At 49.1% G+C, this 26,063-nt stretch overlaps 2 protein-coding genes across 4 annotated transcripts in view; one reads left to right on the top strand and one right to left on the bottom strand.

Moving 5' to 3' along the window:
• Positions 1 to 85: 85 nt before the first annotated feature.
• On the top strand, positions 86 to 12,638 carry ADPGK (ADP dependent glucokinase). 2 transcript variants are annotated; one of them, XM_064722681.1, is made up of 7 exons: positions 86 to 351; positions 2,913 to 3,138; positions 4,422 to 4,484; positions 4,736 to 4,856; positions 5,187 to 5,383; positions 6,084 to 6,182; positions 6,623 to 12,638. In XM_064722681.1, the coding sequence occupies exons 1-7, from the start codon at positions 137 to 139 to the stop codon at positions 7,169 to 7,171; spliced, it is 1,470 nt and encodes a 489-aa protein (XP_064578751.1). In that variant the 5' UTR covers positions 86 to 136; the 3' UTR covers positions 7,172 to 12,638. The 2 variants fall into 2 exon arrangements, with proteins under 2 accessions (XP_064578751.1, XP_064578750.1); XM_064722680.1 differs by having other exon boundaries at positions 6,620 to 12,638.
• Positions 12,239 to 26,063, bottom strand: part of BBS4 (Bardet-Biedl syndrome 4) — a 37,637-nt gene continuing 23,812 nt past the window's right edge. For both annotated transcript variants that reach the window (XM_064722679.1, XM_064722678.1), the window contains 9 exons: positions 25,278 to 25,405; positions 23,751 to 23,805; positions 22,302 to 22,370; positions 20,850 to 21,002; positions 19,939 to 20,110; positions 19,273 to 19,342; positions 15,786 to 15,927; positions 15,209 to 15,416; positions 12,239 to 13,671 (listed from right to left, as the gene is read on the bottom strand). In XM_064722679.1, the coding sequence (XP_064578749.1) occupies positions 13,514 to 13,671; positions 15,209 to 15,416; positions 15,786 to 15,927; positions 19,273 to 19,342; positions 19,939 to 20,110; positions 20,850 to 21,002; positions 22,302 to 22,370; positions 23,751 to 23,805; positions 25,278 to 25,405 (1,155 nt within the window). In that variant the 3' untranslated portion in view covers positions 12,239 to 13,513. The remainder of the gene's footprint in view (positions 13,672 to 15,208; positions 15,417 to 15,785; positions 15,928 to 19,272; positions 19,343 to 19,938; positions 20,111 to 20,849; positions 21,003 to 22,301; positions 22,371 to 23,750; positions 23,806 to 25,277; positions 25,406 to 26,063) is intronic.

The raw sequence follows: 26,063 nt of genomic DNA, 5'->3' as shown, positions 1-26,063 counted from the left end.
GAAGAGATTTACGCCATCCGCCGGCCGGCGGGGGCGGGGCGCTACGGAGGCGGCGTAACGAGGCCCCCGCCGGCGGCGCCCCGCCTCAGCCGCGGCAGCGGGGGAGGAGGAGGAGCAGCGGAGCGCGCCCGGCGCGATGTGGCAGCGGTCGGTGTGCGTGGGCCTGCTGGCCCTGGCGCTGGGCTACCTGTGCGTGCTGGGCCCCGAGCTGCCCCCCGCGGCCCTGCGGCAGCTCTCGGCCTCGCTGCTGGGGACGCTGCGCCGCGCCCGCTCGCTGGAGGCGCGCACGGTAGCGGCCTGGCAGGCGGCCATTGTCCGTCCCGCGCGCGGCTGGGCGCGCGTCGCCGTCGGGTAGGTGCGGGAGCGCGCGGGGAGCGCGCCTGGGCCGGGATGCGCGTCCCGGTGCCCACGTGTGCGGGTACGGAATGTGCGGGTACGGATGTGCTGCGGCCCCGGCGGGCAGGGGGATGGATCCCGTACCTGGGATGTGTCTGCGCCGCCCAGGTGACACCGCACCTGCGGAGCAGCTTCCAGCTCTGGGGTCCCCAGCATCAGGACGCGGAGTTGCTGGAGCAAATCTAGAGGAGACCACGGAGATGCTCTGAGAGCTGGAGCCCGTCTGCTCTGGAGCCAGGCTGGCAGAGCTGGGGGTGCTCACCTGGACAGGAGAAGGCTCCAGGGAAACCTCAGAGCCCCTGCAGGGCCTGAAGGGGCTCCAGGAGAGCTGGAGAGGGACTGGGGACAAGGCATGGAGGGACAGCACACAGGGAATGGCTCCCACTGCCATTGGACAGGGATGGATGGGATATTGGGAAGGAATTCCTCCTTGTGAGGGTGGGCAGGCCCTGGCACAGGGTGCCCAGAGCAGCTGGAGCTGCCCTGGATCCCTGGCAGTGCCCAAGGTGAGGTTGGACAGGGCTTGGAGCACCCTGGGACAGTGGAAGGTGTCCCTGCCATGGCAGGGGATGGAGCCAGATGACCTTGAAGGTCCCTTCCCACCCAGACCATTCCATGATTCCATGAAAAAGAGCTGGAAGTGAGTGCAGCACCTCCACCAGAGTTGGATGTTGGCCGAGGGGATCAATGATCCAGAACACTCCTGTGGTGGGGATTTAAGCTGGGCTCTGGCCCTCTTGGAGCCCTTCTCAGAGATATTATTCCTAGTTTGGTTGTCTGTAAAACAACTTTGTGTACAGTCTGAGGGTTGGGGTTAGGGTCAGTTGGAGCTGCTGGCTGGCAGTAAATAGGTACCAGAGACAAGTTATAAAGTGGAGAAAGGAGTGCAGCCTTTCTTTGGGGAGAGGTAACTGAGTCCAGACACAGCTGGAGAGAGATAAGGAGGGAAAGGACAGGGAAGGCAATGGATGTTGAGCTCAGGGAAATTCAACACCCTTTCTCTTTTTAAAGTAGGAAGAGAACAAGGGGAAAGTTCAGGAATGTCACATCGATCTTATATTTAGCGCTTGACTCACTTTCTTTTAAATATATGGACGTGGCAGGTAACTTGACTGTGACTGGAAGAATCATCCTTTGGCTGTTGGAAGGAGTTATCCACGTCCATGGCTGTGTGGCCCTGTGTTGTCAGAGGAATATGACTTAGTCATATCCTTGGATCTGTAATGATTCATTAAAACATAAATTCGGGGCTAAAATGCTGCTTGAATTGATGGGGTTTTTTTCTCTACGATTCCAGGGAATTTCTGTGTCCTTGGTGTAGCAGGTGATGCACATCCAGAGCATTTCTGGGTTGGTTACCTTGTGGAATGGAAAGCCTCAGGGTTTTTCATGTCCTTTATTTTGTGTGATGCAGCTTTTTTTTGTTGCAGCCCAAATGTGACTCCTGAGAGGTCACTGCAAGGGAATGCTGAGTGCTGAGCTCTCCTCACTGCCAGGGAGCAGGAACTGGCCCTTGGAGTGTCCAAGGGGAGGTGTGGAGAAACCCAGGCATCCTGCACGAGTTTGATTGATGGTTTGGATCCCTGTCAGGGAAATGTGGGCCACAGGAACAGAAATGGCACTTGACAGCAGCTACAGAAGGTGTTTCAATTGCATCTCTGTGCAGTTGCTGGGGTTATCTCAGGAAGTATTTCCTATTTGTTGTTATTGCTCTGAAACCACAAGTGAGACAAGGGCAAGTGTTTCTAAATTGTCTTCTGGGGTTCTGGTTCCTGCCACAAAGTCTCCTGTCCTGTGGTCTGAATTAGACTGTGATTGAATCAATGAGACATGGGGACTGCAAGTCAGACTTTCCAAAACAACCTGGATCTGCTGAAATGATTCTTATCCTTCCCTTACAATCACAGGATTTTTCTCCTGTTTCCACAGCATGCTGTTTCTGTAAGGTTGGGATGATCCTTTGGAAACTCCTTTTCAAATATTTCAACTGACAAATTGCTCTCTTGACTTTCTGTAAACAGAGCCAGCCTGTGTGGGGAGTTGTGTGTGGGTTGGCTTTTATTAGCAATAGCTGAAACTCCAGAGGCTGATCTAGCTGACTTAAACGCTTTCAGTTTTGTTTCTAACATGCAGTTTTGAATCACATGCACATTTTAAACCCAAAATACATGGGTATTAGAAGCTTTTAAGAATTTAAAATGCCTCTGTTACTATTCCTGTTCTTTTTAAGCAAGCCCAAGGCAGGAAATGAAGTAGAACCTGTGTTGTAACATACTCAACCACCTTTGGAGCACACAGCTTTCCTTGTTTTCGTGGAGCAGAAAGTTAGAAATCCCTCCCTGAGCACAATAAAAGCCAGTGAAGCAGGGAAAGCTTTAGGAGAGAATTTCAGGAAATTGCTGTGCCTTTTTTCCCTTTGGCTGCTTGTTCTCCCCCTGCAGAGTCGGGGATGTGACAGGGAGGTGCCCTGAGCTCTGGCTGCTTTTCCCAGGACGCCTGTTCTTTCTCTTTCCCAGTGTCAACGCCTGCGTGGACGTGGTTCTGTCTGGGGTGAAGCTGCTGGAGGCTCTGGGGCTGGAGCCCAGTGATGGGAAGGACCATGCAGTGCTGAACTCTGGGCAGGACCTGAAGGAAGCTTTTGCCCATTTCATGGAGAGAGGGGCGGCTGCCGAGCGCTTCTTCAGCGACGCCGAGGCCTTCCGGGACATTGCGCGCACAGCCTCGGAGCACCCCGCAGCTCAGGTGGGTCTGCAGCCAGGGAACCCTTGGGAATCCTTGGGAATCCTCTTCCTGACTGCCTTGGCACTGCTGACCTTCATTCTCCCTCTGGAGAGCAAATCATTGAGGAAGAAGCTTGTGGTGTAGCTTGAGTTGTGTTCGTGGTTTTTCCTGGGATTCTGTCCCCGCTGTAAATGAGGGGGGGTTCAATGGTGTCTCCCCTGCTGACATTCCCAAACTGAAATTCAGAGATGTCTCTTGGGAGCCACATGGGCTGAGGATGTAAAGGAGGCTGGGAGTGAGGAGTTGCCTGATTTTTAGCTGTATGGCCTGTTTTCTGTGAGAGAAGCCAGGAGTGGTTTGGGTTGGAAGGGACCTCAAAGCCCATCCAGTGCCACCCTCTGCCATGGCAGGGACACCTTCCACTGTCCCAGGCTGCTCCAAGCCCTGTCCAACCTCACCTTGGGATCCAGGGACAGCCACAGCTGCTCTGGGCACCCTGTGCCAGGGCCTGCCCACCCTCACAAGGAGGAATTCCTTCCCAATATCCCATCCATCCCTGCCCAATGGCAGTGGGAGCCATTCCCTGTGTGCTGTCCCTCCATGCCTTGTCCCCAGTCCCTCTCCAGCTCTCCTGGAGCCCCTTCAGGCCCTGCCAGGGGCTCTGAGGTTTCCCTGGAGCCTTCTCCTGTCCAGGTGAGCACCCCCAGCTCTCACAGCCTGGCTCCAGAGCAGCCCTTGGATCTTCTCCACGGCCTCCTCTGAGCACCTGTGACCCTCAGGATAGCCCATATTCGCTGCTTTTCAAGCTCAAATCAGAGTTTCACTGCAAAGTTTGACCTTTACTACTGAAGAAACTTCCACAGTTCCTTTCACTTCACATGGGCACAGGCACCAGGTTTCAGCTCAGCCTCAAACTGGAGGAAGAATTGCTGCAGATTTTAAATGATTCCTTGTCAGCCTTGCTAAAAACCCCCAGGGCTTTAGGCACAGAGAGGTTGCACAGGAGTAAGGGCTGTTTATGTGCTGAATGAGTTGGTTTTTACAGTGCTGTCAGTGTTGGGGATTAATTGATTTTTACAGGGCTGTTACCTGAAGGTGAATATTTAGATTAAAAATAAAGAATGCTCAACTTGTTGAGAGAATTGTAAGATCATTTTGCCTTCAGCCCCAACAACCTTTAGTAACTTGGGTACTGCTGAACCTTGTTCTGAAAAGCCAAAATCTCCAGCCTGTGCTGAGGACTAAATGTGTTTAAAGGTCCCAAAGCAAGGGGATGCCCACACCCTGCTCTGTTTGTTTTACAGCTTTACGTGGGAGGAAATGCTGCTCTCATCGGGCAGAAGCTTGCAACAAACCCAGACCTGAAGGTACACACATGTTGCAAACATCTCATGCCATTTGCTTGTGTTCTGTAATTTGCTTGTCTCATGTTACTTCTGTGTAGATTTTGGGGATTTTGCAGTTATTTCTTAGGTTCTGCTGGTGGAACATATGGTTGGACTTCCAAGCTGATTGTTAAAAATTGAATTATTAACTTTTTAAAATCAGTTGTGTAGGTGATGCTTAAATTTTGGCAAGGGACATGGCAAGGGAAACTTTGTTTTTCCTTGTTTTCTAGATCCTCCTTTGTGGCCCAGTTGGTCCCAAACTCCACGAACTGCTCGATGACAATGTGGTTGTGCCACCTGAATCCATGCAGGAAAGAGATGAATTCCATCTTATCTTGGAATATCAAGCAGGTACAACGGAGCAGGTGTTCAGTGGTACCCCTGAACATCACTAAGATTGGTGCACAGCCTGAGGGGTGTCATTCTGAACCTCCATAAACACTACAACGCACCCTGAAAACAGATTTAACTATGTTAAATCTGATGAAACTCAGGGTAACCTTCTGTAATGAATTGCTGGCAACCGCTGCTGAAATTCAGGGTAACCTTCACGTAATGAAGGTTAAAACAGCTCTAAAAGCTAAAATGGCTTTTCTTGCTGCTGATGGAACCCACTGAATTTGTGATTTTGCCCAGGAACAAAGCAGTTCACACACACTTGGTGCTGTTTACCCACCCCAGGTGAGCAGTGGGGCCGGGTGAGGGCACCCGCTGCCAACCGCTTCATCTTCTCCCACGACCTGTCCAACGGCGCCCTGAACATGCTGGAGGTGTTTGTGTCCAGCCTGGATGAGTTCCAGCCTGACCTCGTGGTGCTTTCAGGACTTCACATGATGGAAGGGCAGAGCAAGGAGATGAGACAGAGGCGACTCATGGAGGTGAGATACTGAATCCCTGGATTTCCTTCAGTTCCCTTCCAGGTGGTTTTTGTTTCCCCAGGTTTGAAGGTGTAGGAAGGCTGTGCCTTCAGAGCTCCCACAGATCCCAGTACTGGCTGCCTAAAGGAGAGTGGGAGCTGCAGGAATGGCTCAAGTCTAACCATGTAACACTGGCTCTTCTTGGATTCTGTGGCTTGTCTAGGGAAAGGAAAGGCTGGTTACCTGGCTGGAGGGTGTTGATGTGGTTACTGGGCTTATCTAGCAGCTAAACCAGGTTTTTTCTGTGCTGGACACAGATGATGCAGGTTATAATCAACACCTGCATTCCTTAAAGAGCACCTGTGTTGTGCCACCTGTTTTACAGCTGAGGGCTTGTCCTGATGCAAGGCTTTGGCATTTTTCATGTTCTTGGGATCAGCTCCTCTGCAGCTGCTTCAGATTTGTGAGGTTCTTGGAATTAATCCATTAGAAAGGTTCTGAGCTGGAGCATATTAAGGCTAGATAGTTTTCCTGCCCTGGGATTCTGCAAACTAGAAGTTGTTTTATTTCCTCTCAGCAGTACATACACAGGTCAGACATCCCATTGAATTGTTTATATCCACACACAGGGAGATTAAAGGATGTGTATCTTGAGTCACAACCCTTTTTCTTCTTCTTAATAAATATGTCTTCTAAGGTTGTTTTTTCCTTTTCCCTGTAGGCTGTGGCCTCCATCTCTGATATCCCAACTGACATTCCCATACACCTGGAGCTGGCCAGTATGACTGATCAGGATTTTATGAGCAACATTGTGCATCAGGTAAGGAAAATGAAAGGATGTGCTCTTTTCACTTCAATATCACAGTGCACACACTAGTGCATGGATATAGAAATCAAAACTCAACATTTGGACTATACATTGGAAGATGAACTGAGGAATGAATTTGAGCTGAGTTTATAAAGTATCCCTTGATTTCTTTGCAGAATTTCTTTCCTGGTGGTTCCTTGTTTGGCTTGACACAGCTCTGATCTCAGTGTTATGTTTTATGTGGAGCTGATGTGTTATTCTTTACTGTCTGGAAAATTAATTGCACCAAATGGAATGTTTTCTTGGCTAAGTAATTCTTGCCAACTCGTGGAAGTGCAGTGACTGGGAAGCTGGGTGCTGCTTCTGCTGAGGCAGCAGCAGGGCACTGCAAGGAGTCCCAGGTGTGACTCTGCTCCTGAAGGCAAACGTGCTCTCCCTGTTTCTGTTAGCAGGTCTTTCCCCTGGTGAACTCCATCGGGCTGAACGAGCAGGAGCTGCTGTTCCTCACCCAGTCTGCCTCTGGTCCCCACGCCTCCCTGGCCTCCTGGAGCGGCATTCCCGACGTGGGGGTGGTCAGTGACATCCTCTTCTGGATCCTGAAGGAGCACGGCAAGACGGCGGAACGGGCCTCGGACCTGACCCGGATCCACTTCCACACGCTGGCCTACCACATCCTGGTCACCGTGGACGGCCACTGGGGCAACCAGGCAGCAGCAGTGGCAGCTGGGGCCAGGGCTGCGGGCACCCAGGCCTGTGCCACCGACACCATCGACACCACCAAGGTCTTCCTCAAAGCTCCCCTGGAGTTCGTCACCTCCCACACGGAGGCACCTTCCAAAATCTCCCTCAATCCGGACGAGCCCGTGGTGCAGTGGCACAGGGAAGGCATCTCCTTCCACTTCACCCCTGTGCTGGTGTGCAAGGACCCCGTGCGGACCGTGGGGCTCGGGGACGCCATCTCAGCCGAGGGACTGCTCTACTCCGAAGCGTATCCTCAGTAGCAAACCAGGAGCCTCCTTCTTCTCCAGCACTGCACGGTGTCTGAGAGCCGTGGATTGGCATTTGCAGCAGTGGTGGTATAGGAACAGAAGCAGGGTGTGGTGTGTTTTCTGGGTATAACTGTCAAAGAGCCAAAGAATAATTCCAGGTATAAACTGTCAGCTACATTCCAGTCACTCAGCAGTGACTCGAGCGCTTCACGTGCAGGTCAGGTGCAAAGGTTTTAATATTTAATGTGAAAACTGGCTTTGTCTTAAGGGGGAGGGACACAAAGACCAAAATCCCTGGCTGGCAGAGTTTGCTGCTCGTAGCTCAGAATGGATCTTTTCTGGTAGTGCTGCAAAGTGCAGCAGCAGGAGAATTTCCTGCCCCTGGATCCCAGGGAGAGCACAGCAGTGCCCAGCCCTGCCTCTGGTAAATTCAAAATAAAAGGCTTGTGGGTTATCTCCTCCCAGCACTTTGCAAAGCTTCCTTGGGGTGAGGATGGAATTACTGCCTGGTGCAATCAGCTCTCCTTGTGCCCAGCCCCAGAGGGAGCCACCAAAATGTGACACAGACTGAGCCTACTCCAGGCTGCACAGGTGACTCTGGACATCTGTGACTGAGGGTGTTCAACTGAGCCCCAGCAGCCTGTGCTTAGTTTTTGGGAAACAAGGAGTGAAGATAATCAGGTTTTCTGTTTGGGGGACAGCTCTGTTTCCTTGCCAGGGAACCCCCAAACCATTCCCTGTGTTTGCTGTACACTAAATACTCTGCTGATGGTGTGTTACAGAAAAGCTCTTGAGTGCTGGAGACTCGTTTTTGGGTGTTTGAGAATGGTTGTGCCAAATTCTTCGGTCTCCCTGCCCTCTATTAGGAAAGGTTAATGTATCAGGGAGGGTCCCTCTGGAAGCTCAAAAGCAGCATTTTCCAGGTAAGACTGAAGTGAGGTGGCCTTTTTAGGGTTTGATGTTGGGATTTTTTTGACTAGGTCACCGACAGTTTCTTTGCTCTGGCCTGTGAAATTAAAAAAGCAGAATCATGTGTCCTTGTTAAATACTTTGCTTCTATTTTTTTACCTTTTCACAGTCACACACTAAGAACTGCAGAGCACCAGCATGGTTTTGTCTCTGGCCACTTGAGGAACCTGGGGCGTGTTTGCACAGCTCTCAAGCCAGTTCTCAGTAGAACTGGGTTAAGTGCAATCAGCCTGTCTGGGCAAGGCTGTGCCTTTGCAGAGGTTGTTCCAGGTCAGTCTTTGCACCTGAATGGAGGGAGGAGAGTCTGTGTCACTCAGGGTGGAGTGATCTGTTGCAATAACACTGTCAGGTGCTGCCAGTGGTGCTCTCTGTTGGGAAAAGCCATCCTGGCTGCTCTGCAAGGATGCAAATTGGCAGCTGCTGTACTTGCACTGACTCAGCACACAATGCTGTCTGTCATGAGTATTCAGCTTTCCCCCTGAGCAGTGTTCTAAGTACAGTCAGTGCTGTGTTTTCCTGCAGCTCAGCCCACCTTGAGCTTCCCTTCAGTTGTCAGCATTTTATCCAGGTGCAGGATCTTCTTAAGACTTGAGGCATTTCTGCCCAGATTATTTTTTTATGAAGATGATTATTACTTCTATTATTATTATTATTATTGATAAACTGTAGCACAGGAGTTGGAGTTCTGCTTTAGTCTTCCAAAACTGAAAATCAATGCAAAGAACCTCTCTTTTTGGCTCACTTAGAGGTCCCAAGGCCATCAGCAAGGCAGTTTTGCAGCCTGGGATGGTGGCCTTTGGCACTCCACTCACTCCTAGGGCCACCAAAGGCCATGGATCTGCCAGCTGGAAACTGATCCTTGGCTTGTACTGTGCATTCTGGACCTGGAAACAAAACTAAATACACACAAGCTGTCACCAGCAATGGCCCTGCTGCTGGATTTCCCTTCTTTCTTGCTAAAACACTTCCAGGGATGTGAGGCTGATGGGACTGACATTCCTTAGGGCCTCCTAAAAACGTGTGACTGCACATACAGACCTTGTGCCAGGGTCAGCTGTGCTTGCACTGAACAGGAACATAGAGGCTAAAATTAGCTTTTTTAATCTGAGTCAGTAACTGCTGCAAAGAATCATTAAAAAGGAGCTTACTCCTTAGGAATCATCTGGGCCAAAAAGCTCAATTAATATACTGATTGTTAGCTCCTTCTTCCTGCTGCTCCTCACAGGTAAACATTTCTGCTGCAGCCCATTGTGGGTGTGCTGGAACACCTGGCACGGGGAGTCCCAGCTCTAATCCCAGCAGCTGGGCATGGCCAGGCTGCTGCTCTACCCAGATCTGTTTTATCAGGCACATGGAGCTCATCTGCACCCAAAGTCACTTCCCAAGGAGAATCCTTAACCACCATGACCTGTTCATCAGCTGTGCCAGTGGGATCCCTGATTAAGTTGTGGAACAATCTATATGGTAATAAATCTGAATTGAATGGAGGGGCCCAGCAGCCTTTGCTTTGTTTCACATGCTGTGAACATGATGTGCTTAACTTCCTTCTGCCTTCCCAAATTAATGACAGAGCTGCTGAAATGCTTCCCCTGTACTTGCAGTCTCACACCTCTGCACAGCTACAGCAGTGACAACAAAGAAAAGCTGCTTCAACAGCTGCAGAAATACCAAAGCTTCAAAACCAGGCTTGAGCTGACCCTGTTCCCCCTCATCCTCTGTCTCTACAAATTCTGTTTGTTCTCCTGTGTTGTTTGTACCTTGAAATCCTCAGTGATGGATGGCTCAAACCTCAGCCAGCCTCACTCCTGGAGCAGGGTTTGCAATGGAAATATTTATTCACACAGATTCTGCTGGAGATGCAGCAGCAGAGCTCAGCACTGTGACAGCTCTCCATGGTATTTTCACTTGTGTGTTCCTGCAGCCACCTTGGCTTAGGTTTATTTTGCCTTATCCACGATCCAAAATTAGCATTCTTCCATGTTTTCTGTGTATGGCACTTGCTGAGGGCCAAGTGCTGGATTATTTGGAGGTGTGAATCCCAGGGGCCTGGCAGATCTCAAAGGACACGTTCCTTCTCCCTGTGCCCTTGGGGCTGTGCCATGGAAGAGCCAATCCCAAACCCACCTCTGGCCCCTTTAAAGGCTCTTTACCTCTGTTCCTCTCCAGGGGAGTTTCTCAGCATTACTCAGAATTACTTGATTTTCTTTTGTTTCCTGGTTATCTCCTGTTGGGATGTGTGAGATCCAGTCAAGTCTGACCTCCCTTCCCAAGTTCATTTACAGAACTGGTGCTGAAGTGTTCTTCCTCAGCCTTTAGCAAAGACCTCATGAACTGCTTTGTGCTGGATGCTTTAGAGCTCAGCTCAACTCATTAGCCACTGGAATCCAAAGCCTGGAGAGCAGCAGAGCACTAAATCCATTCCAAAACCCAGTGGAAAACTGTCAGCAGTTGTGCTTGGGTTCTTTTTTCACTATTTATTCTGTAATGATACACTGAATTATCAGGGTTTGTGTGCCACAGGGTGACTTTTCCAGCCATGTCCTGAGCAAAGAGTTGAATAATGGGCCAGTTCTGTGAAATGGTACAACAGAACTCAGTTTCCAGTTATCCTAAAATGTTGGTTGGGAGTTCTTTTGGAGCTTGCAGCTTAGGGGAAAGCTGAGGGTTGTGTGAGTGAACAGCTCAAGTGTCTCTGTGCCAGTATTGTCTCTGTGCCATCTGTTCCAGAGCAGTGCTGGTACAGATCTGTGTCACACAATTGGGAACTCAGAGTGTTGGGGAGAACAGGAGAAAAGCAGAGGAAAATACTGGGTCTGAGTAGCCTTGGCAATAAAACTTGGATTTCAGAGCCAGGAATGCTGGTTCTACCCCTTGGAGATGTTGGATGAAGTTCTCCTCTTTCACTCTGGTACCTCAGCTGGATCCAGGCAGGGTTCTCAGGGAGTCACTGATGCAGACTCTGGTGGAGGATGTTCCCTCAGGAAAGGAGAGGTGCAGGTTGCAAACAGCACATGGCCATTCCCTGCTGTGCCAGGAGCTCTGTTCCAACAGCCTGGCATCAGCCTGTGCCCAGCAGAGCTCCCAGCAGCTGAGGAACACAAACGATGGCAGCAGTTATCCCATTTAAATGCAAGGGGAGGCAATGGAATAAAAACCCTGGAAACCTCCCCTGTGAATTTCTCAGGAAAGCTTCCCCTTGGTGCAGACTGGGTAAAACTGGGTTCAAATCTCACCTGTGTCTCCCATTAAAAACACAGATTTTTTGGAGCAGTGTGGTTTGAGGGAGTGGTAAAGCTTTCCTTGTAGCAGAACTGGGTTTTCTCTTCTAGAAAAGTCTTGGCAGATGGAGTACTTGTTACAACATGGGCTCTTTTTGAATGCATTTCTGTGTGGAGCTTATTATTTTAGCAAAGCTTTCCCTCATTCAGCACTGAGTCTGTCTCTGCAGAAGAGGCTTTGCCAACTGAAACCCACTCCCCAACTGGGAAATCTAAATTCTCAACAGCTTTAAGGCCCCCACATCCACAACTAAGCACAGGAGCACAGCATGTAGCCACTAATCCTGCCTGTAGCATAAATCAGCATCCAGTTGTCTCAGGGACCTCAACACCACATTTTTTGGGTTGAACACATGTTGCTGGATAGACAGATCATTACTCTTGGCTGGAAAAAGGTCTTGCCACTCAGGCATTGATGTCTGAATGACTTTTGTTTCCTGTGCAGAAGCCAAGATGCAAAATACCTTGTGAGCTCTGCTTTACCCTGTTCATCACAGACCTTTCCCTAAAAAGGGGAAGAAAAGTCCTAAAGCAGATGGTTTCTGCTTCCCTCGAAATTAAGCTCATGATTCTTTCCAGTTAAGGGGGAGAAAAGAGGGGATTAGAATTATGGCTGATGCCAGAAACAGGTTTTGGAACATAAGGTGTGATTTCCAAAATCCCTAAATGCCTCGGTGCAGTCCTGCTGAAGAGTCCCTTGCCTAATTCCAGCTGAAAGGGCAGTCCAGCCTCATTACCATTAGCACAGAAATGCTCTCCAGAATGATCCCAGGAATTCACTGCATGCAAATGCCACCATCACCATGCCCAGGGGAGGAAAGGGGACAGGACAGCAATTGCAGCTCTATTTATTATCCAACTGGAATTACATATTTTAAAATGCTCCCCTAGACATGAAGCTCCCAGGAAGAAAGAAGGTGTTACTGCTTCATTTCATAGAAGAATTGGTTCACTGTTGCATAAGCTTCTCACAAAATATATATTTAAAATAAATCCCTTCACAGTACCTCCAAGTGCAGTATGTGCTCCCTGTGTGACACTTATCCCATCAAAGCATCATAGGACAAAAATCTGCCTTGAATTCAAGTTTTGGGGCTGAAGTGAAAAATTCAGAGCCCCTGCCCACCCCTGTTCTTCAATCCTCACCTCTTCTTCCCAGGCACTCTGTTAGGCTGCAGGGACTTTCAGTGTAAGAAGTTAAATGTGAATAAAAATCTCTGCACTGTACCTGACTGACACTGTTTCTTGTCTGGTTTGTTTCAAATTGCCAATGCTCTGCAAAAAAGTTCTGTTTAACTCCTGGCAGGAGGGAATCCTTACAGAAGTGCTGCCCTGGGGCTGAACTGACACAAAACCCAGCAGAAAGGACACCTGAGAGGAACAAAAGCCACATTTAAGATAAGCAGTCAGTTTGGGCTGGCAGAACCCAGGGGAAAGTGAGGGGTCCCACTCTTTCAGTGTTCTCCAGGGACCAGGAGAGCACTGCAGCTCCTGGCTGGGCTCTGAAGATGCATTAAGGATAAGAGCAACAAACCACCAAGGCCAGCTGAAGGCTGGGATGTACCCAGAGCCCTGCTCATGCTGCCTCCAGGATGTTTCCATGAGTAACCTTCCTCTCCTGGGCTGCTCATCAGGGAGGGACACAGTCCAAGAGTGCAGAACTAACAGCAGGAAATAAAGTGTCAAACAGCTGGGGAGCTTCACCAGCAAACACAGAGCCCTGAAGCTTCAGTTTACTGGTTCTTTATGCAAAGCTGCTCACCAGTTCAGCCACTGGAGGGGTTTGATTCTCCTCACCACCCAGGATCCTAAATCACTACTGCTGCCTTTGCTAAGGGTCCTTCTGGAGGACTCACAGCCAGCCTGGGGAGAGCTGGGTGGTGAGTTGTGACTGCACTAAGAGTAGCTACACACACCTCTGGTCACTGCAGTGACTCCCTGGAACAGGGCAGAGCCACAGGCTGAAATCACTGATAGGAAACAGCTCCATCCAGACTGACAGGCAGTGGGGAGAAGCCACAATGGGGCAGGGTGGGGCAGGTCCCTTTCCCCAGCCCCAGGCAGCCCTGGAGAGGCTCCTGCACTGCCTGTGCTGCCCAGAGCTGCCCTACTCTGCTGCCTCCTGGCTCTGGTGCTTCTCCTTGCCCTGCTCCCCGTCCCCTGTGGGAGCTGGGCTCTCCTCAGGGCTCGTTTCTGAGTCCTGCTCCTGATCTGGCTCCAGAGGCAGGGAGGGAGGCTTCTTTGGCAGAGCTGGTGTTGCAGCACCTGGGGAGAGAACACAGTTCAAGTTACTCTGTGCCTGTGTGTGTGCTGTCTGCTCTTTATGTCCCTCCCAGCAGCAGAGGTGCAAAACAATCACAGCTTTTATTTACCCTCAGATTCCTTCTCCCTACCAGTGGTTTATTGACACTGAGTTACCCAGACCTGACAGTGCCTGAAATCCTGCTGAAAGGAAGCTCAGGTACAGTCAGAATTCAGTACAAATGTAGGAATTAACTCATGCCCTGGAAGGGAAAACATTTTCTAGAATAATGAATCTCAGAATGGTTTGGGCTGAGAAGGACCTTCAAGATCATCTCATTCCATCCCCTGCCATGGGCAGGGACAGCTCCCACTATCCCAGATTGCTCCCAGCCCTGTCCAGCCTGGTCTTGGGCACTGCCAGGGATGCAGGGGCAGCCCCAGCTGCTCTGGGCACCTGTGCCAGGGCCTGCCCACCCTCACAGGGAAGTGCCACTTCCATTTCCACTGAAGCTGGTTTATGCTCAAGCTGCAAAGTGTGGTTTTCACTTCACAGCTTTAGCAAATATGGGGAGACTTTCCAGGCAGCTAAAGCAGCTACCTACAGAATTAAATCACAACAGGACACAAATTGTTTCTACATTTACATTTAGGGTGCCAACTGATGTTATGAACCAGCTCCCTTCTCTGATCTGGATAATGGAGTCCTTCAGGTACACCCTAAACCCTTGGTGTGTTTTATTTTCCAGATTTTCTGGCTAAGTCTTCCCTGCATGGAAAGTTTATTCCATGTGTGAGAAATGGGACAGGTCCTTGGGGATGCCAAAGAAAGAGGCCTGGATTACACAACCTGGTTCAGCCCACAGGCAATAAGACTGAGAGTGACAGAAAATCACCACAATGTGCAACATCCCCAGTGCACTCCTGCTTGGAAGCTGAGGGGTGAGAGGAGGTCAGCCTTGGGATGGCTCAGGAGATGCTCCCACCCAGCCCCAGCACAGGCAGTGATGGGCTGAGCCTCCAAAGGCTCACAGCACCTCCTGAGAACCCTCAGTCCCACCGAATCCAGCAACACCTGCAAGGATGGGCAGCTTTGGAGCAATCCAGCTGCAGGTATTGTTGTCAGAGAATGGATGAAAGTACTTTGGAAAATTGTAAAAATTGTAAAAAATCCATCTTCTCCCTTCTCTGCAGCAGCCTCTGTGCATGGCAGCTCCTGGGCTCTTGCAAAGAAAGGCAAGAGGTCTGGCTGCTGAAACTGCTTCCTTCCCAGAGCAAGATCACAACCTCATGCTAATGGAATCTTGCCCATTGTGGTTCAGAAAGGAAGGGAACTCTCCCAGCCTCCCACATCCCTGCACAAGCAGGAGAGTGGAATACACTACACAGAGCATCTTCCTGAACTCAGAAATCTGGGAAAGTTATCACCAAATATTGCCCTCACTGCTGTGTGAGCACTCAATCCCCTCCCACACAGGTGCTGTAACTCTTCCAAAGGGAAGACAGATTTATTTTCTTCCCTCCCACATCTAAACTTGAAAGAACAGCAGAGCAGACATACCTGGGGGGAGCTGCATGGTTTTCCCATACCCTGCAGCAGAGGACATGGCTTGACCCAGGGCCTGGTTGGAGCCCAAAGGCTGCTGAGAGCTGGATTTCCCTGACCCAGCAGCTTTCTGCTTGGATTTGGACTCTTTAGAAGGCTTGGTCCACACCAGGCTCTCCCCAACCTGCAGGGCAGCCCCCATCTTCTGGGCCATCTCCACCATCTTCTCAAGAAACAAAAAGAGAAGAGCACTGTAAGCAGGGACACTTCAGAGAACAATAAACTCAACAACTCCATCAAAAAAAAAAACTACAAGAAAAGATCTGTGGAGAGCTGGCTACAGTTTGGTGCTTGGGGGAAACATCTCCACTAATTCAGTGCCTTAATTAAGAGGGAATCTTGTCTTGCTGTGTATTGATTGAAGAACTGGGGCTTCAAAGAGCAGAAAGGAAGCGAGCAGCTCTCAGCAGGCGCTCGCTCTGCCTGGGAAATCTCACAAGCACAATTTCCTCCTAATAACTGGACTCAAAGTCAAACCTCCTCCTCCTCATCTGCTGCCAGCCCTGGGGTGCTCCTGAGCTCAGGCACAAACCTCAGGGTCGAAGTCAGGTGTGCTGCTCTCCCTGGCCACGGTGACCTTCCTCTCCATCTCCTGGAACTGCCTCAGGGCCCCCTCCTTGTCGCCCTGGTTGTAGAGCAGCACAGCGTAGTTCAGGTTGATGAGGGGGTTGCACCTGCAGCAGACACATGGGATGCATCACATTTCCTGAGGGAACATTTATCCTGCCTGCAGTAATGCTGAGGTGTGCCTGAGCAAAGCTGGACACTCCTCATTGTCTGGCAAAGTGCTTTGGGAGCATGGCTGAACCCTCCTGCCCAATGACAGACCCAGTGCTGGACTCTGCAAAGGCCCTGGGTGTCAGTGCCAACAGAAACCCCCCATCACTGCCTCCCTCTCTGCAACAGCCAGCTCTGGGGGCAATCCTGGCACTCTCTGTCTCCCAGCCCCACCAGTGATGGGGCTTTTTCATACCTCACTATGATGATCTTTCTCTGATTTACTTCAGAGTCTCCCAGCACTCCCAGTCTGCAGGAGAGCAGCTCATCATGGGACAGGCAGTGCAACAGAGCCCTGCTCTTGGGTTTTAGAACCTGACACAGCACAGAATGTGCTGCTTACATTTCATTTCCTCACCTCCCCTCTCTCCTACCCCAGCAAAACCACACACAGCTGCAGGTACTGCTCCAGGTACCTGCACACTCCTGCCCCCCTTCCTGAATGAAGATTTCACCAGGCAGAACTGCTCACACACTCTCATTTCCCAAACAATCCATCTCCTTCACTGGGAGACATCAACCCTCTCCCTCTGGGCTGCCCAGGAGAGCCAGGTGTCACTGTCACGTTTCCTGAAAAATCCCTTCACCAGGATTTCTTCTCCTGGGAAGCTGAGAAGCCTCAGAAAAGAATGAAAACAATAATTATCTGATTGCTTCTCCCTGTTTTGCTGCTTTGGAATGTGGTCTGGAGATTGTTTACAGGTGGGTGTTTGATTGGTTTCATGTGAATTGTTTTAATTTAATGACCAATCACCATCAGCTGTGTCAGACTCTGAGGAGTCAGTCACGAGTTTTTCATTATCATTCTTGTTAAACCTTCTGATGGATCCTTTCTCTTTCTTTAGTATAGTTTTAGAATAGAATAGAATAGAATAGAATAGAATAGAATAGAATAGAATAGAATAGAATAGAATAGAATAGAATAGAATAGAATAGAATAGAATAGAATAGAATAGAATAGAATAGAATAGAATAGAATAGAATAGCAGCCTTCTGAGAACACGGAGTCAGATTCCTCATCCCTCACCTCATCCTGGGGACCCAGCCAGGGTGGGTGGAGCAGCTCTGCCTGCTCACAGCTCCCTGTGAGGACCCCACAGGAGCATCCCTGCACCCAGGCCAGGCAGGGATGCTCTGATGCTCCCTGGGTTGACAAGAAATGTGAGTGAGGTACTGGTGCCCTCTCCTGGAGCATGGCTGGGATAACTGGAACCATCCATGGCCAAGGCAGAAGCAAAAATAAATAAATAAATCATATACAGCAAAAGTTTTATAAAGAATATCCTTGGTTTAAATATATTTTAATTCTATTTTGCCTTTAATTTTTGCTGGTGTTAATGGATTAATGGTGTCTTTATTCACTAGAGCTCCTGCTTGACCAGACAGGATGTCTGTTCATTAAAAGCTGTTGTTAATCAGTGGGCACTGTCTTGTAGATTTGCACTTTAAAATACCACCAGGATGGGCAGGGAGTTTGTGAATGCATGTTTGCTGTTTCACTTTTTGGTCCCCATTCTGGAGCAATGCAGAAAGGAAGGACCCTGCTGGCCCTGGGCAATAAATGAAGTGTAACCTGCAGGCCCTGCCTCTCCAGTCCTGGTGATTCTCCATCCCAGTGCAAGGCAGAAATCTCACTGCATTTACAACCATGGCTTCTCCTTTAACCAGGAAACTGGAATGCTGAGCCCACCACAGAATAAGCCCTCCTCCCTGTCTCTGCCAAAACACTGAGGAGATCAGACAGTCCTGAGAACAGGCAGTTTTAAAATTAATTGAACCTGATGGAGCTATTTCACCACCTTCAAGAGCTGAGAAGCAATATGACAGTCAGAGAAAATTCAATAGCTGAATACCCACAGAAAGAACAGTTACAAGCCACAACCAGGAGTGGAACACATTTTTCTGATGAGTTTTCCAAGTTATTTCCATTCCAGCCCCCAGCATGGCACCTAGGCCACTACAGAAGCATTCCTGGTGATGGAAACCAACCACCTTCATCCCCATCAGCTCAGAACACACCAGCAAGGGAAACTTGTGGGGACACAGGTTCAGCCACACTGTAACTGGCTAAAATCCATGGCATGTCAGCTGAACCAGCCTCACAGGCTGGATGTTCCCCCCAGCAGGCCCTGGCAGTGGGAATTCATTTTTGCTTTGATGAGGGTTTATTTTCCTGGTCAGACCACAGAGCTGGAGCATTGCCCACGTGCCAAATACCTGGGCAAAGCTGCAGAGCCCATTTACTGCTCACAAGGCCCTGACTAAGGAGTCTGAGCTGCCTTTAAGGTCCTGTCCTGCCTTGCTATGCATGGAAAGATGATTAGGAATAGAATCATGGAATGGTTTGGGTGGGAAAGGACCTTAAATCCCATCCAGTGCCACCCTGTGCCATGGGCAGGGACAGCTCCCACTGTCCCAGGCTGCTCCAAGCCTGTCCAGCCTGGCCTTGGGCACTGCCAGGGATGCAGGGGCACCCACAGCTGCTCTGGGCACCCTGTGCCAGGGCCTGCCCACCCTGCCAGGGAGGAATTCATCCCTGGTGTCCCATCTCCCACCACCTTGTGTGGCCCCTGCAGACAGACTCTGGAGTGCTGCTAGGTCTAAGTGTGCAAATATTCACAGTAAACTGGGGAGAGAAACAAAACTATTAATAAATATGAGGTAATTTTGGTTTTGTGCCTGAAATGATGACATACTCTCATGTTCAGCTTAACATTTCTGAAATCAAGTGCTCTGATTTTAAGACTTAGACTGCAAACACAGATGTTCTTAATGAAGGAGCTGCCCTTTAACTTGCTTTATACAAACTTCTTGCACATTTTCCCAGCTAAAAACTTCCCTCTGCCCAATTCAGAACAGGCTTTACCCCAGACATCTCACTGCTCTGCACTGTGCTCAAACTTTGGGTTAAAAAGTATGTTTTCTTCTATTCAATCTGCTCCACTGTGTATAAATATTCACCAAAAGGAGGACTGGCATCCAAAGTCACCACCACTGATTCACTACCCAAACAGCAAAACAAAAAACAACTCTAGGTTGCTCTAAAATAAAATCCTCTCTCATTTTTCACAGCTGACTTAAATTAAAAAGAAAAAAAAAGTTTTAACACTGTCACAGCTACAAGAATAAAGGTATTTCCCAACTACAAACCATTCAGGGTTGAGATAGAGTGAGAGGCAAAGGAAATGAGTGCAGGGAGGCAAAGGAAACCCAAACCAGTGACAGCTCTGACAAAAACTTACTTGTCCAAGGCCACAGCTTGCTCATAGGAACATTTGGCATTCTCAATGTCTTCAAGGTTGGTCAGAGCAACTGCACCAAAGCAAAACATACACACAGGAGGAGATGTTTCACAAGCAGCTGATTTTCAGGACAATTGTGAATGTCATAAAATAGGTGTCACAGCAGGGTTGTCAGGTCTGCTGCCAGGATTAGCCCTACTGGATGGGATGGCCTGGGCTGGAAGGGACCTTAAAGCTCATCCAGTCTCAACCCTGCTGTGGACAGGGACACCTCTCACCATCCCCTGGCCTTGGACACCTCCAGGGACCCAGGGGCAGCCCCAGGTGCTGTGGGCACCCTGTGCCAGGGAAGGATTTCTTCCCAATATCCCATCTAACCACACACTGTCACTTCTGACATGTTTATCTCATTTCATCCCAAGAATATCCAGTGCTGGAAACCCACACCCACTCCTTAGGCATCCCAACCCCAGTCTCACATGTGTCAAGTCTTTTCCAATGTTTCATCTGGATCTGAATGCAGTTTTCCCTTCTATTTCCCCAGAGAGAAGAGACTGGGCATCAGCTCCTCAGTAAAACCTTTATGGCATGTTTCTTTACCTCACCCCACAGCTCCTGTCTGTGCTGTGGTGTTCCCATGAGGGATGCACAGGGAGCATCCCATACCTGCCAGGAGCATGTAGAGCTCTGCCATCTTGGGCTGGAAGTTGATGGCAGCAGTGAGGAAGTGGAAGGCTGAGGCATACTGCTGCATTGTGAGGTGCACCAAGCCCAGGTTGTACAGGATCTTCCAGTCAAAGGGAGCCAGGTAGTTTGCCCTCTTCAGGCAGCTGACAGCCTTGGGAATAAAAGGGATAAATGTGCTAGAACAGCCCCCACATGCTCAGGTTTCTGTGGTTGAGATGACCCCCAAGGTATTAGGAAGTTTTTTTTCCCCAGGACCAAAGAAGAAGTCAAGATTTGTCTGTTCTGCTTTTCAGGGTTGTTTATTTTCTCTTATCTGTTACATTCTTTCTCTGAGGAAGAAAGAATCTGCTGAGATCTGTCCACCAGGTTGGGTTGTGGCACAGTGCCTGTCCTTGGGGTGGTGTTAACTTTTTATACTAAGAACCACCTGTACTTTATTTACAATAGGATAATTTTCCAATACCTATCACCTATGTCAGACACTCTGTCTCTACTCTAAACCAATCCCAAAGCTTCACCATGACAGCAGAAGATGGAGGACAAGAAGAAGAAGGACAGGACACACCCAGATTCCTCCATCTTGCTTCTTGAACCCCCATTCTAAAACCCCAAAATTCTACTTCTTCACCCTGTGACAAATTCACTATCATTCTACTCAAACTCCTGTGGCTTGTAAATCCTCACCCAAAGTTGGTCATTGTTTCCATGGGTTAAAATCAAAAGCACAGGTGTGTTTGACTCTGTGCCAAGGTCTCTGAGCCCCTGCCAGGGTCTGGGATCACCCAGGGCAGCCAGAGCAATGTCCTGGGTGCCCACACCACATGACAGGAATCTTGTGCTTGCATGAAACTGGATGCAGATGGGAGTAAAAATGGAAACTGGATACTTACTGCCACGTATTTCTTCTTGCCAAAGAAGCACATGCCAATGTTGTTCCAGAGTGGGGGGCTCTCAGGAACAGTGCTGGCCACCACCTTGTACTTGGAGAGGGCGACATCGAAATCCCCGTGGGCCTGCATCATGCTGCCAGCAGCCAGGGTGGCCTGGGGACAACAAACAGTGACCCATCACAGCCCCATCTGCTCAGGCACAGCAAGAACAGGAGAGGACAAAATGATTAAACTAAAACCATCCCAGGAACAACCATTTCACTTCTAAGGACTGCCAAGATCCACAGTGGGAGCAGATGGGGATTCTGGAATCTCCCACCAAAGGGAAGAACACAGGGTGAGGAACAAACCTGAGGCTGCTCCTCCCTGCACTGTTTGAATCATAACTGTCTCAGAAATGAGTCTGCCATCCCTGAAGTGTCCAGGCCATGCTGATGGAGCACCCTGGGACAGCAGGAGGTGTCCCTGCCCATGGCAGGGGTGGAACAGGATGGGCTTTAAGGTCCCTTCCAAATCAAAGCATTCTGTGAGTCTGTGATTCCATCAGTATTGCAACATGACACTACAAGTGTTTAGGGTATTTTTTGGGCTGACAGAAATACTCCTTGGAGTCTGAGGCTCTGAAAAGATCTGTGCACTAATAGATTCCTTTTACAACCAAGCACAGATAGAAATAGTTCTGGTGCAAGTTAAGTGGGGAGTAAAATGTACTCAAGCAAGACATGCAGCAAAGCTCTCCTAGTTCACAGTGACTGGCTGATACTGCAAATTAATGGGAATATGCATGGGGAAAAAAAAAGGAAGTGAGTACAACACACTATATTTAAACCACACTAGTTAAGTCCTTTTTAAGATTTCACAGTGACAAGTAAAATTCCTAAGTGTAAAGGTGTTTTAACAACAACTCATGTTTGTCAACCACACATTTCAATGCTCTGCATCGCCAGCAGGGAAAAAAAAGGAGAGAAATTAAGTAACAGCCCTAAAAAGGGAAACAGTTCCACAATGAGGAATGGAATCCAGACACCAAGCTCAGCTCTCCAGGCCAGAGCCAAGGAAATACACAGAGCAGCTGGAATCACAGGCTATCAGCAGATGGGAGAAAAATAAAATGCAGTATCACAAGGGACCTGGCACAGCTCTTCAGGGATTTTTAAAATCCAGAAGATCTTCCTTCCAAAGTAAATTCCACCTGGCTTTGGTGCAACTTCAGATTAAAAACCAAATTTAATATTCCATATTCTGCCTCCTTCCCTTTCCCTACCTCCACACACTCCCAACTCCCTACCCAGGGAAACATCCCAGAAATGGATTTCACAAAAAGCTCTCTGGGCAGGATCCTTTCCAGCCTCTCCAGGCCCCAGATGCAGATGGCAGAACCCTGAATGTGGAATTGGCTTTAGGAGGTGTCCCCTCATGGCTCAGCTGGGTCATTTCCAACCCTCACCATACCTTGTAGTTGCCTGGGTCGTAGGTAAGCACGTTCCCAAGGTGTTCAAAAGCCTTCTGGTACTCCCCAGCCTGGGAAAAGAAGTACATAAGCATCAGAAATTCAGGAATAAGAGGAGTTAAGAAGGAGAATACAGGGTTTGTGGGCACCAGGATTTCTGGTTCAGTCAGAAAAGTGAGTTGTACAGTGCTCCCATTACACACACATGTTCCTGTTTGATAATTCACAGAACAGATTCTAAGAATTTCACTTGGCTGGATTCACTGTTCTGACCCAACCACAAATGAGCTCTGGCTTCACAGGTCTCTGCTGCTTTCTCTGTCCCAGAAAACAGGCTACAAACTGTACTCTGCACATCCCCAAGTCCCTCACCACAAACTCCTCACTGCCCAGGGCTCTCCTGCTCAGGGCACTTCCCTTCCCTTCTCATGGCCTGAAGGTGTTACAGGGCATCACTGTGGCCATATATGAGCATGTGAGAGCTTGGAAACACTTCAATCCTATAGATTGGAACTAGATAAGCTCTAAGGTCTTTTCCAAGCCATCCTGTGATTCTGTGGTTTCAACTGAATTCACCTAAAGCTCATCTCATTCCCTGCCATGGCAGGGACACCTTCCACTGTCCCAGGCTGCTCCAAGCCCTGTCCAGCCTCACCTTGGGCACTGCCAGGGATGCAGGGGCAGCCACAGCTGCTCTGGGCACCCTGTGCCAGGGCCTGCCCACCTTCAAAGGGACAATTCCTGCCCAATATCCCATCCATCCCTGCCCTCTGGCAGTGGGAGCCATTCCCTGTGTGCTGTCCCTCCATCCCTTGTCCCCAGTCCCTCTCCAGCTCTCCTGGAGCCCCTTCAGGCCCTGCAGGGGCTCTGAGGTTTCCCTGGAGCCTTCTCCTGTCCAGGTGAGCACCCCCAGCTCTGCCAGCCTGGCTCCAGAGCACCCTGAGAGCAGCCTGGGGGCCTCCTCCTCCCTTCAGGCACTACTGCCTATTCTTCTTTGCTTGTTCACTCTTTGGGAAGCAGCTTCTGGAATAATCCAGCCCTTCCCATCCATTGCACAGACACAAGGATAAGCACACCTTTGTTATTTAAATTGATTCTGATTTTCCTTTATGGTGCATTAACACTCACAATTTCATGGCTGCTTTTTCAGGATAACTCCTGCTGCAGAAGCAAGGTAATGACTAGTCATGTTTTGTTATACTTGGAGGATTTATAACAGAGTTAGGGCTGCTGCCAAACAGAATTCCTGCTCTGGCTCTGCTCCAGGGAATCAGCTTGCTTTTAGCAGCAAAGACAAGACACAGAAAAGCAAGTTCTGTCCTGTTAAATTCAGTCTGTAGAGAAGCATGTGCAAGCAATGGGAAGGTGGATAGAAATTAACTCTATAAAAAAATCCAACAGGGTTATATTGAAAATAATTAAGTTTTTGTAACAGTAACAGCATTTATTACCTGCAGGTACAGTAGGCCCAGGGCTGTGAGCAGGTCTGTGTTTTCTGGAGAAAACCTGGAACATAAAAGCCAAAGGGCTGAGTTTGTTTTTCAGCCCTTCCAGAACAGGGTAAAAATAGAACATGGAATTCTGATGCTACATTATTGTTGTATCAATCCAGGAAATTAAATTGTAATTACTAAAAACAAATATTAGAACTGCCATCATGGGGACTTCCTTTGAATAACATCACACCTCAGCTACCCAAATATCTTCTGGGGATTGGTGGGAAGGCACAAGGCTCTGTGAAATACATCTGGACACATAATAAGATAATGTGGTTTTGTTAAGCTTCAAAGTGAGTCTGAATCAGTGACCTGGAAATACAAAATGAGATTTTCCATTGTCTCTCATAAACCACTCTGTAAATCCATCCATCCTAAGCCTCTTGGGCCATGTAGGGCAGGCAATCCTCAGCATTCCTGATGGATTCTACACACTCCTCATCAGAATTTTAATTCACCTTGTAAAAAGATTACAAATAAATAGGATGGAAACCACAACAAAAAAGGACAAAGCTGAGAAAGAGACACAATTTGTGGTCTCACTCACCCCAACAGGAGTCAGTTTTTAATTCCCTGCTAGCAAGACTTAAAAAAAATCTGATGTGCACATTCACACTGGCACCTCTAAACTTCAACCACAACAAAACCACCTGTGCCTGGTGGAATACAGACAAGGAGTAACAGACTGCCCTGGAGCTGGAAACAGCAAGAAAAATGTCATAGGCAGATGAGAACAAAAAAACCCCAGGAATAAACAGGAATGAAGAAGAAAGGAGGGCAGGGGAGCACCAGGATAAGAATATAAACCTGGTAAGATGCTTAGCAAGGATTATTTACGTAATGAACATTCTGGATGAGTCCAAAAGCCTGCCCAGCCCCACCCACCCTCAGGCAGCAGTGAGGGCACACATGTAAGGAAACACTGCATCAATACCCCCTGCCTCCCAACACACTCCTGATTTTCCTTCTAGTGCTGGCCTCCATGGCAAAGCTGCATTTGAAAGCACTGGCAAGGCTTGGGAATGCCCTGAAACAGGGATAGGTGGGCACTGAGGAGCAGTGATGGGGTGGGAGAAGCTCCCTGTGCCCAGCACATCTCCCTCAGCCACAAACTGCTCTGAGGGGAAGCAGCAAGTGACCCCAGGCAGGGATTTTGGGGGGACAGCCAGGGTTACACTGTTTTGGGAGATAAACCTTTGGCATGGATGAAGTCAGTTTTGGATCACTTTGCTCCCAGGCATCTCCATGCATTTGTTATTCCAATTTTTTCTGGCAGCCCTTCCAACAGCTCCCTTGTTCCCTGCCACACTGTCAGCAGGAGCAGAGACAGCTGAAGTGCTTGGAAGTGCCAGCTTTGCTCAGAGCCCCTGTAATTACCATTAGCTTTTTAATCATGGCCTCAATTCAGATCTGGGACACCAATCAATTTTCTCCTGGCATAGGATGGGAATGGGCAGATGGAAAAAAAGGGATATTTCTTACTCTACAGCTTTCTTATATACTTCAATGGCTTTATCCATCTCCCCCTCCAAGAGGTGAATTTTGCCCAGCATCATGTAGGTCAGGTCGTGTCTGTTGAGCTCCAGGGCATGGTTGAGCTGGTCTCGTGCCTAAAAACACAACCACAGAGAAGCAAGAAATAATAAATGATTCCAGAGCCCTCAGCAAAGCAACAGCCATGAGTAATCCCCAACAGCCAGGGAAGGAGAACAGCCAACAAACATCCCCTGCACCTGGAGAACACAAACCCCAGCCCAGCTAATCCTTGGAACAAGCTCTGCACCAGCAGCCACCTGCTTTTAGGGGCAGTAAAAGGCAACACCTTCAAGCCAAACAAGAGGCATTTGCCTCCCAAGGAGGAGATGAGCACAGGCCTGCTCCTGCATTTGAGTTTGTTTGGCTTGAGGGACGCTCTGGATTTGCTGGCTGAACTGATACTTTGCAGTTTGTTCTTCCTTAAAATGCTTATTCCAGCAGTGGGGAAGTGAAAATCTCAGGGGAGGTGTGAGCAGGTCCCAGTTTGGAAGGTGTTAGTGCAGACAACAAATCCCAAGTGTGAACCCACACTGCAGAGGCTGCTTTTGCACAGGGATGCCTCAAACAGGGAGCACAGCTGGGCTTTGCTGCAAGGAACACAGCACCCACCAGCAAGAGCAGCAGAGAGGGGCTGGGCCAAACTGGGAACAAAAAGGGTCTAAATGCTGTTTTTCCCTTAGAGCAGCTGGATCAGAGACAGCTCAGTGCTCACCACCAGCACTCAGGGGATGG

Source organism: Zonotrichia leucophrys, chromosome 10, assembly GCF_028769735.1.
Source record: "Zonotrichia leucophrys gambelii isolate GWCS_2022_RI chromosome 10, RI_Zleu_2.0, whole genome shotgun sequence".
Classification (NCBI taxonomy): domain Eukaryota; kingdom Metazoa; phylum Chordata; class Aves; order Passeriformes; family Passerellidae; genus Zonotrichia; species Zonotrichia leucophrys.
This window is presented reverse-complemented; position numbering and strand designations above follow the sequence as displayed.

Excerpts from the sequence above, each read along its gene's own strand:
- ADPGK (XM_064722680.1), top strand. The coding sequence starts at position 137 with ATGTGGCAGCGGTCGGTGTGCGTGGGCCTGCTGGCCCTGGCGCTGGGC. Across the intron at positions 4,485-4,735 it reads CAACAAACCCAGACCTGAAG|ATCCTCCTTTGTGGCCCAGT; the intron begins GTACACACATGT and ends CTTGTTTTCTAG. Across the intron at positions 4,857-5,186 it reads TATCTTGGAATATCAAGCAG|GTGAGCAGTGGGGCCGGGTG; the intron begins GTACAACGGAGC and ends TACCCACCCCAG.